Genomic DNA, 10,575 nt, shown 5'->3' with positions numbered 1-10,575 from the left:
AACCTCATGGTATATATCTATACAGCTCATTATAATTTATTTTCTTCTTTTCTTTTCTGTTCTTTTATACAAATATTAACTGTAAGTATGATATGTTAATAGTAAGTGAATCAAGTGGTTGGGTTTAAGTAGTTAGTAAGCTTAAGTTATAGTTGAACCGATAGGAATATCCGAATTCAAACCATTTGATCAGACTGTATTTAATTTATAGTCGAACTCTAAATTAACAGAGTTTATTTCTAAGAATTGGAGAGCCGAGGTCAAACCTTGACTGAAATAATAATTGATCTAAATTTACTTAATTTATGGTCGAACTTTGAATTACCAGAGTCAATTTTCTCTCAGAGGGTTGAGTTCAAAACCTGACTGCAACAATATCTGATCCCACTTTACATACCTTACAGTCAAACTACGAATTACCAAAGTCTATTTCCTCTAAGAATCGAAGGGTTAATACCAAAAGAAGTTATAGTAGTCAGGATTTGAGCCCTTGACCTCCTTCTCAAACTCCTTCTAGTGTCTCAGCTCAACACTTCAACTACCACGTAGACATTTACTTTCTCTTTAAGCTTAAAACATGGTTTTGACTTTTGATTACCGTGTAACATGGTTTTGACTTTTGATTACATTTCCACAATGTAGGTAATAGACAATGGCACATGACTTCAGATGTTAAGGAAGTAGCAGGTAAATTCTATGACTACATTATAGTTGGAGGAGGAACATGTGGTTGTCCTTTAGCAGCAACTTTATCAGAGAAATTTTCAGTCCTACTAATAGAAAGAGGTGATTCACCATATGGAAATCCCTTGATAATTGACAGAAAATACTATGGTTTTCCATTGATTCAAAAAGACAACCATATGTCAGTAGCACAAAGGTTCACATCACAAGAAGGTGTTAACAATGTTAGAGGAAGAGTTCTTGGAGGATCATCAGCTATAAATGGAGGATTTTACAGTAGAGCAAGTGAGGAATATGTTGAGAAAGTTGGTTGGGATAAGAAACTAGTGAAAGAAAGTTATGAATGGGTGGAATCAAAAGTTGTGTTTCCACCCTTTTTCCTTACACCATGGCAATCTGTTGCTGAATTCAGCCTTCTTGAAACAGGAGTTTTGCCATACAATGGTTATAGTTTGGAACATATTAAGGGGACCAAGGTTTCTGGGAGTGTTTTTGATGGATTTGGAAAGAGACATACCTCAGCTGATCTTCTAGAGGCTGGAAACCCAATGAATCTTACAGTCCTTGTAAATGCCACAGTCAAGAGTATCATCTTTCATTACAATGGTAAGAAGAAAAAACAAAGACCTTTCTTATAGCTATTTAACACCGACAATTCTAATCAAAGACAAGTTCGGTGTTGGATACGTGTCAAAGTCTGACATCAACACGACACTGACACATGTGATTATATTTAATTAATTCATTTTCACATATTATTAGCAGTGTCGACGTTTCTGTGTCGTGTTTGGTGTATGTATTAGTGTCCCATATTGCAAGGTTTTAAGCAATTGCTTTGTAACGACAAGGTTGCCGCAACCATAATTGTGGCATGCATCTTCCACAATTTATAGGGTTCTATCACCAATGTGATGCGGCTGCAAATTTAAACCATATAGCTATATTTAATAAGTTCAAGATTTTTTATATCTTTGTGATGGACGATTGTACCTGTGGCCATAGTATCAAATATTGTGACAGCAACACAATTGCGATTTAAAACCTTAAATAAGTAGCATTAGCATTTTTCAATTTTCAATTATTCACTCTTGAATTTTTACCACTAACTCAAATATTATAGGAGACAAGAATGAAACAAAGGCCAAGGGCATCAAGTTCATAAAGAGCAATGGAAGTTTAGATGAAACCTATGAAGCCTACATCAAGAAACAAAAGAATTCAACTTCAAGGGGTGATGTGATATTATCAGCAGGTGCATTAGGTAGCCCTCAACTTTTACTCCTAAGTGGCATAGGACCAAAAGAACAATTGAAAAGCTTCAACATTCCACAAGTACTTGAAAGGAAAGAGGTTGGTCAAAAAATGCAAGACAACCCTTGCATAGCAATCTTGGTTGATTCCAAGCCAGAAAATAGGCCTCCTGATCCACCACAAATTGCAGGCATAACAGAAGACTTCAAAATCATAGTTGAAGCATCAATATTTCCCTTAAGCATCAATGAATCAAGGGTTAACATTGCTGCAAAGATAGCAATGCCTTTTTCAAAAGGAAGTCTTGAACTCAACAACACAGATCCAAGGTTGAACCCTTCTGTGAAATTCAACTATCTTGAAAATGAAAATGATATGGAAGAGTGTGTGAAGATGACAAAACTACTTAACAAAATTGCAAGGTCTAAGTCTATTGCTTTTTTCCTTGGTGAGACACAGCAAAACAAATTGGCAACTAATGAGTTTGACCTTAGAAAATTTTGCAAGAAAAATGTGAGAACTATATATCACTATCATGGTGGTTGCAATGTTGGATCAGTAGTTGATAAACACTACAAAGTTTATGGTGTGAAGGGATTGAGAGTATTGGATGGCTCAACTTTTTCTGAGTCACCAGGTACAAATCCTATGGCTACACTTTTGATGCTTGGAAGGTACCAAGGAATCAAGATTCTACAAGAAAGAGAAGAAGATTCTGGTTTGAATTTGAATGTCAAAGAAAACACATAATAAACTTTGTTTTTTTACTTGTGTGCAAAATCAAGTTTGAAAAAAGTAAGGCCTCATTTAGAACAACTTAGAAGCCTAACACAGGGTGCTTTCAACCTCACAATTCTCTACTTTTCCCATTGTAAAGCAATTTCATTCAATCATTCCCCATTTCAAATTTGTCAAATTAACTTTGAAGTTTGGACCAAGAAATTATAACACTTTCATGATTCTCTCCAATTTCTTTTTCATAGTATTTGACTTCTAACCATTGCAGTGATAAATTATAACATTTTATCTCTCTTAAATAATGAAATATAAAATGTATCTGATCTTAATTTAAGACCAAATACATCAATCTTTTTAATTATGATCAAATACATCAATTATTTCAATTAATAACGTTTTATTCAACAGTGTAATATATAACATCAAATTCAAAAGAATTGGAAGATGACATAAAAAATCATTATTTATTTCCACATGTAAGAACAATTTTGTGCATTTGAGCCTATACATATCCATAACAAATACAAAAATAACATCCTTAAAAAACAAAAATTCAACATTAATTCTCAACCTCAGCACCATCATCATCTCTAGAATTTGAAGTAGAATCAGTTGAATCACCACCATTACTAGCTTGATTTTGATTTTGATTTTGATTTTGGTTTTGATTTTGATTTTGAGCTTGATTTGCCATATTCCTATTAAAAGAAAAACTAATCCAAACTTCACTACCAACCCTTCTCCTCTCTCCACCACCTTCTTCTTCATCAATTTTCTTTCCATCATCTTTCTCATCAACAGGCATAACAAACCTACAAACAGGACAAGACCCATGAATCCCCAACCACTTCTCAATACAATCACCATGAAACCTATGATTACATGGCATTTCTCTAACAACCCCACCAACCTCAAATTCCTCCAAACAAACAACACACTCACCAAAATCTTCTTCACCATCTTCAATCTCAACCCTTTTCATAGCTTCAATTGATTCCTTTGAAGCAGGTGGTTGACCAATCTTAGTGGAATTTTCACGGAAAAGAGCTTCGAGACTTGAAGCTCCGTCTATTACAATCATACCCTGTGTGAAAGGGTTCACCAAGATGATTCTTTGATGATTCGAATCTTCGGTGTTTTGAGATTGTTGAAGTGGGTCGTCGTTGTTTGTTGATAAGGTGAAGATTCTTGATCTGGGTAAGAGAATGGACATGTCTGTGTTCGTGTTTCTGATAAATGAAACGAAGAGAGAGGAAAGTTCTGATAATCCGGAGTCTGAAGCCATGAAATCAAAAAGTTAAAGAGATAATTGATTTTTGAGAATGTTGGAATGAAGAGAAAGGGTGAAATTGAAGTGAATTTAAATGATAGAGAGAAGAAAGAAGGTTGTGGAAGGATCTGGAACATTGTATTGTGTTGTGTTGTGTCTGTGTTTCATTTATTTGGTGTCATATTTATTTGAGAGGACTTTCTTTCTAATTTCAGTCACCAATCGTTTTATAACAGCAAGATATTTAAGTAATAATAATCAAATACCAACAATGTATGTATTGTATGGTTGTTATCATGGATTACATTCATTTTTTACTCCATCCGATCATTTAGACAAAATTGATGTATTTAGCTTATAATATAAACTAAATACTTTTTTTTTTCTTTATGTTATTGTCTTGTATAAAAAGATAAGAGATGGTATTATATTTGAACATATGAAAAAAAAGAAATATTGACAAAGTTGGAATATATATGATAAAAAACAATCGTTTTTATATATATTTTTTTGGAAAGAGATATTTAAATTATTTAAAAAGTTGTTCCTTTTGTTGTATTTTATTTTATATTATTTATATAATATAGTACTCTTTCTTATATTAAATAAAAATAAAAATAAAAATATATGTATTTAGTCTAAATTTAAATCAAATTCATACTCGTCATTTCATACTCATTAATTATAAATATATACAAAATTTCAGTATATGATTGATCTAAAATTTAAGTCAAATATATTTTGATTTTTATTTATATTTATCTTTGTAGTTAAAAAAATTATTTTTAAAGTTTATATCTGACATCTAATGAAAATTTGTGATATGACTATATAAGTGTAATTTGTAAATGCAATTTAAAAGTAATAATAAAATATTGAATTTTTTCTTAAATGTCATAATACAACTAATACATTCCTTTTTTTCTTATTTTTATTTATATAAAATTGGATGGGAATAATACCTTCAAAATAAAATATAAATAAAAAGAGTAATTGAAAAATGGATGTATCTAGTCTTAATTTACAAATACATTGATGTATCTAATCTTAATTTCAGATGAGATACATCAATTTTTTAATTACTATGTTTTCAATTACTATGTTTTTTTATATTTCATTGTTGAAATTGTATATAAAGTAGAATACTTACTGAAATTGTAAAAACTTTATATTAAAAATATATATGAATTAAATTCTTTGTAAATATATATATAACATACGTCGTATTAGTAAACTTTAAAGAATTAAATATAAAAATAATATTTTAAAATTTGTGTATTTTATTTTTCAATGATTTGAAATTAACTTTTTCAACACAACATAATATATGTCTTTAAAACGTTTGTTACCAAATATCTCTTAATATCAAATGTGTCAAATAATCATTATTTCTCTCTCTATATATATCAAAAATAATAATCTTTAATGTTATATATATATATATATATATATATATATATATATATATATATATATATATTATGTGAAATTAATTACTCCTTTTGATATTAAATATAAGTAAAAATAAATCTAAAAAAAAAAATTAATTATAATACATCAATTTTCTTTAATTTTATTTTTGTTTATGAAAATACAAAAAGAAAATATACTTGAGAGTTGGGCATTTAATATCTTGAAATTTTAATGAGTAATCATTTATATATAATATTTCTAATTTCTTTTTATTCTTTAAGGCACTTTTAGTCTCACTTTTTATTTATAGTTTGCAAATGAGTGGTCACCAAATTTATTTTATTAATAAAAAACCTAAGTAAAATTCTAAAAATATTAATCTTAAATAAAAAACTCGAATTTAAGAGTTAATTGAGAGTAAAAAATGTATTAGCATCCTACGTACTTTGTTAAAACGATTATATAATTAATTAATTGTATTGTATATATCCTTGCTTTCCTTTTTGAATTTTACGGATTTTCCTTCCTCTCTCCCCGTGCAAAAGCCAACTGCGAATTGCGTCGCATCAAAGCAGTTATTTCCCGCACCGCGATTCCACGGTTGACATAATTGTTATCATAACTTTAATTTTCAAAAATATGGTTCAAGTTGTGAATTCATTTCAACAACTACAATTTAACACTTGTTCTTTCTTCGGAATCACTCCAAAACCATTCATTTCCTTTCAACCACAAACTACTAGTTAGTTAAACACATTCTTTCTGTGTTTCAGACTTTAATCTCTTTACCATATGTTCATAATTTACTGCTTAATATCTAATTTGTACTGTTTTCACATTTATTTTTATATTGCTTATTGTGAATTTTTAATTTCCTACCAGGTTTAAGTAAGAAATCATTAGTTATCAAAGCTAGGGCAAATGCTAGAAAAGAAAGCCCTAAAATTCGAAACAGAAAGATGCAAAAAAAGGTACGAGTTCTTACAACAATACTCATTGTAGTCTTTTCTTTTATCTTCACCCTTCATTATGTACTTTTACATTTATTATTGCTAAATCCTTGAATCTTTTGCATTGTTAAGGTGTTCTGCATACACATTTTATTTTTTCCGTTTAATCTAGGGTTTCTCATGTCATTTAGCTTATTTTATGTGAGTACTATCGATGCATCCAATGTTGTCAATCGCAAATCACGCAAAATATCGATTTGTTCAAATTCTGCTACTCTGCGTAGCTATAGCACTGTTTTAGCCGTTAGTTGAGAACACTTAGTTAATCGTGTATTGCAGGACAATAGCCAGTTTGTTAAAACTCTGCTACAAAGTAAGCAATAAATTGTTCTATGAACAACGTCCCTTTTAAATATAATAAAAATAATTATATGGATATTGTTTCACCTACATTTATTACAGGGGATAAGCTGTTGCTGCATTGATAAAGAAAAACTAAGTTGTTGATTTACTTTAATTGTATGCCATCCCATTGAAAGTGTGGAGTTTTTCCTCTACATGTTATTTATACCATTATTTTTGTCTTGCACTTTCTTTTCCAGTTTAACGGAACAGCAACACAACCAAGACTTTCAGTATTTTGCTCTGATAAGCAATTGTATGCAATGCTTGTAGATGACAAAAATAAGAAGTGTTTATTCTATGGAAGCACACTGCAGAAATCATTCCGAGACAATCCTCCCTGTAGCACTGTTGTAAGTAGTCCATCTCATTTTAGAGACAAATATTGTATGTAGGAGACAGGGAAAACAACTTTTGGTTCATTAAACTTTGGATTTTTTTTTTCTGTTCGGATGTTACATGAATTCAGGAAGCTGCTCAACGTGTTGGGGAGGCGCTTGTCAAAGCCTGTGTTGATCTCAACATAAATGAAATATCATCCTATGATCGCAATGGCTTTGGTCGTGGAGAAAGGCTAAACGCCTTTGAGATTGCCATTTCCAATTTTGGATTTTTGCCTAGATAGGTATGCAATTGATAGTGGTGTTCCCTTGTCAAACACATATGAAGTGTTCTACTGTAGAAGTCGATCTTATTGTGACAGGACGAGATTGCTTTATCGCAAGTTGCAATCTTGTTTGATTGATCATTAAAATAAGAACTTCGAAAAATCCAGGCTTCAAATGTTTTGTTATGGACTCTATTAGTTTGAAAATAGGATGGTATTTGAAGTAATCTTGTTGAAACTAATTTTAACCTCAGATAATAATTAAGTGAAAACTTGGATTAGTAGAAGGAGGGGGAACACTTGGTTAGTTTCGCTTAATCATATTAATAACTTAATGATGGTATTATTTAATGTTAAAACATGTTGTAATGGTGTGAAAACATGAACTACATGACATTTTTGCACATTTTATAAGCAATTAATGTGCTTGATTTAATGTTTTCCCCACAAAGTGCATTTAGATGTCTTGACAAATGGGATAAGTTGAAGGATTAGTATCAGGCTATCAGCCACACTTAGCTTACCTGTGCAATGCACGGATTCACAATCTAGTTATATGTATGGCTGTATGCCTTATTTTTCTTGTCCAGTTACTTACTAGGTATGACAACTTATGAGTCTAAAGACATATGATGCTTTAAGGTCCCTAACTTTGATGAATCAAGACACATGATGAATTTAGAGTTGTATGAGTGTAGCTAATTAGTTGTTTTAGTGTGCAGGACAAACCAACTATTGAAGAATCTTGTAAGTCTAAAGTTTGTACTAGCAGAAGAAGACAACTTTGCTGTAATAGTCATTTGATAAAACTCCCAAATTTGGAGTATAGGTGAAGTGATTGAATGAAGAAATGTATGGAGCTACCTAATTGAAGATGCAAAGCCAGATGTTGACTCAAGAGGTCTAAGACAGACACAAAACTAGCACCATGAATAATCTGTTTAACGCATGGGCAATGGACAAATACAAGATCCAATGGATATTATACCATGATTCAAGGAATCATTCAGGAATCCCTAACAGTAGCAATACTTGTTGACAAAAGGAAAACTCCAAGAGAATTTACATGAAGAGTATTTGATTTGATGTGTGTGAATTCCGTCTCCGTCTACGCAAACAACCAGAAATGTTTCCAAAAAAAGTAGGCATACGATGTACATAAAAAGGTTTGCGCTCCTCTATCCCTAAAAATAGGATTCCGTAGCCAACCAACGGCCATTCCATCTCCACTGTCCATTGAGCCGACTCTAAACAATTGCTCCCCTGCTGGATTACTGCGATGTAATCTTAAAAAGCTGATTTTTCAAGAATTTTAGACATAGCTTCAGATAAACTTTGATTTTCGACTAGCCCAGCATGAGAAACAAGAAATTATGAATATTATTTTTTCTTTAAAATAGAAGCACTAGTACTGTTATATACATTGATCTTTACAATTGATATTCAACAAAAATAGAACTAAAATCATGTTCTAAATGATACGGTGATACGTAAGAAAGTAAATAAATATTTTATTCTAAAATGATGTTATTATAACATTCTTTCTCAAGTTTTAAGTTGTTGAAATGGCTTAGCTGACAAGTTTTTAGTTCATAATTTGATACCCAACCCTACTACTCTCACCTTCAAATTTTGACAAATAGACTAAATATCTATTATCTATTATATATATTTAAAACAGACTCTCATGTCAACTCTCATGCTACCTCATAGTATTTCTTTCACATGTGCAAACATATTTCACCTCAACAAAAAAGCTTATGTGTACATTTTAGAGAGTTCTCTTGTGTTTTTATGTTTTACTTCATTTTTTCTAATTAGTTTCTAAATAGTTTTTTTTTTCTCTTTTAATCCCTAATTTTTTTAATGACTTCCTCCAACAATTTTTTCTTCCCTCTTGTGTACGTCCCAATCATTTGCCATCCTCGCAAAATCATCTTCTTCTTCGAAATTGCCGACTCTACTCCAAAGGTACATTGAAAGAGGTATAGGTTGGTTCGTTTCAACAAAAAAAATTCGTCTCTTTGTCTATTTCTAATTTTGGTGCCATGTTCACCTCATTTTTTTCTACTTAGTTTCTAAATAATTTTTTCCTCTTTTAATTCCTCTATTCCCTAATTTTTCTAAAGACTTCCCAGTCATTCGCCATCCTCGCAAAATCATCTTCTTCTTCGAAATTGCCGACTCTACTCCAAAGATACACTGAAAGAGGTATAGGTTGGTTCGTTGCAACAAAAAAAAATCTTCTCTTTGTCTATTTCTAATTTTGGTGTCATGTTCACCTCATTTTTTTCTACTTAGTTTCTAAATAATTTTTTCCTCTTTTAATTCCTCTATTCCCTAATTTTTCTAAAGACTTCCCAGTCATTCGCCATCCTCGCAAAATCATCTTCTTCTTCGAAATTGCCGACTCTACTCCAAAGATACACTGAAAGAGGTATAGGTTGGTTCGTTGCAACAAAAAAAAATCTGCTCTTTGTGTATTTCTAATTTTGGTGCCATGTTCACCTCATTTTTTTCTACTTAATTTCTAAATAATTTTTTCCTCTTTTAATTCCTCTATTCCCTAATTTTTCTAAAGACTTCCCAGTCATTCGTCATCCTCGCAAAATCATCTTATTCTTCGAAATTGCCGACTCTACTCCAAAGATACACTGAAAGAGGTATAGGTTGGTTTATTGCAACAAAAAAATTATTCTTTTTGTCTTTTTCTAATTTTGTTGTCATAAATTCAATTATATTCTATACAATCTTTGAAATCAATTTGGCTCATAGTGACTTAATGCTATGTATAGTTTCTTACATGAAATTCTATCACTGCGACTATCTAGGAAATCCAAGTTGGGATGGGACCAGCCGACAAATTTCGCTACCTATCATACCCAGAGCAAAATGGTACATGAAAAATTCAAGGAATTAGTGTTTTTCAATGTTATGACAAGGTATATCTATACATCAATATTTTTTCCATCTCTCTTCTAAACTATTTTCCTTCTTTAGTTGTTTTTAAGTATCACTTTGCTTTGTGTGTCTCATATTCTTAGTTTTACTTCAATGTAGTATATGTTGAGTAACTTAAAAATTGCATTTGAAAAAGTTTGACTCAAATAATTTTAAGCATGTTTAAAAGATGTCTGACATTGAATTGAATTGAGTAAATTAGATCATTTTAAATTTCAGAACACAAATCTGAATGTATTGTAGAAATTTTTCAAATGTTAAATCGATCTTTGTGGTAATTGTGAATTTTTTTATTTTAA

The 10,575-nt window shown here is 30.9% G+C and overlaps 3 protein-coding genes across 7 annotated transcripts; 2 read left to right on the top strand and 1 right to left on the bottom strand.

Moving 5' to 3' along the window:
• The first annotated feature begins 617 nt into the window (after positions 1–617).
• Positions 618–2,904, top strand: LOC101500806 ((R)-mandelonitrile lyase-like). The gene is made up of 2 exons (XM_027332055.2): positions 618–1,290; positions 1,805–2,904. Exons 1-2 carry the CDS (start codon positions 660–662, stop codon positions 2,683–2,685), a joined length of 1,512 nt encoding a protein of 503 aa, XP_027187856.2. The 5' UTR covers positions 618–659; the 3' UTR covers positions 2,686–2,904.
• Positions 2,905–3,118: 214 nt separating this feature from the next.
• LOC101500485 (E3 ubiquitin-protein ligase MPSR1-like) lies at positions 3,119–3,958 on the bottom strand. Its single transcript, XM_004490014.4, has one exon. The coding sequence runs from the start codon at positions 3,956–3,958 to the stop codon at positions 3,233–3,235; it is 726 nt and encodes a 241-aa protein (XP_004490071.1). The 3' UTR covers positions 3,119–3,232.
• A 1,894-nt stretch (positions 3,959–5,852) lies between these two features.
• LOC101500165 (large ribosomal subunit protein uL18c) lies at positions 5,853–8,734 on the top strand. Of its 5 annotated transcripts, none has more exons than XM_027331652.2 (6): positions 5,853–6,098; positions 6,239–6,327; positions 6,909–7,061; positions 7,178–7,333; positions 8,038–8,062; positions 8,145–8,734. In XM_027331652.2, exons 1-4 carry the CDS (start codon positions 5,996–5,998, stop codon positions 7,331–7,333), a joined length of 501 nt encoding a protein of 166 aa, XP_027187453.1. In that variant the 5' UTR covers positions 5,853–5,995; the 3' UTR covers positions 8,038–8,062; positions 8,145–8,734. The 5 variants fall into 5 exon arrangements, with proteins under 5 accessions (XP_027187453.1, XP_012568282.1, XP_004490070.1 ...); XM_012712828.3 differs by having other exon boundaries at positions 8,031–8,062; XM_004490013.4 differs by having other exon boundaries at positions 8,038–8,734.
• The last annotated feature ends 1,841 nt before the right edge of the window (positions 8,735–10,575 follow it).

The sequence above is a fragment of the Cicer arietinum genome, chromosome 2, assembly GCF_000331145.2.
Source record: "Cicer arietinum cultivar CDC Frontier isolate Library 1 chromosome 2, Cicar.CDCFrontier_v2.0, whole genome shotgun sequence".
Taxonomy (NCBI): domain Eukaryota; kingdom Viridiplantae; phylum Streptophyta; class Magnoliopsida; order Fabales; family Fabaceae; genus Cicer; species Cicer arietinum.
This window is presented reverse-complemented; position numbering and strand designations above follow the sequence as displayed.

What these genes read in the sequence shown, in the direction of transcription:
- LOC101500165 (XM_027331652.2), top strand. Translation starts at nt 5,996, where the DNA reads ATGGTTCAAGTTGTGAATTCATTTCAACAACTACAATTTAACACTTGT. An exon ending in CTTTCAACCACAAACTACTA is followed by an intron (nt 6,099 to 6,238) that starts GTTAGTTAAACA and finishes ATTTCCTACCAG; the next exon opens with GTTTAAGTAAGAAATCATTA. An exon ending in ACAGAAAGATGCAAAAAAAG is followed by an intron (nt 6,328 to 6,908) that starts GTACGAGTTCTT and finishes TTTCTTTTCCAG; the next exon opens with TTTAACGGAACAGCAACACA.
- LOC101500806 (XM_027332055.2), top strand. Translation starts at nt 660, where the DNA reads ATGACTTCAGATGTTAAGGAAGTAGCAGGTAAATTCTATGACTACATT. An exon ending in TATCATCTTTCATTACAATG is followed by an intron (nt 1,291 to 1,804) that starts GTAAGAAGAAAA and finishes CAAATATTATAG; the next exon opens with GAGACAAGAATGAAACAAAG.
- LOC101500485 (XM_004490014.4), bottom strand. Translation starts at nt 3,958, where the DNA reads ATGGCTTCAGACTCCGGATTATCAGAACTTTCCTCTCTCTTCGTTTCA.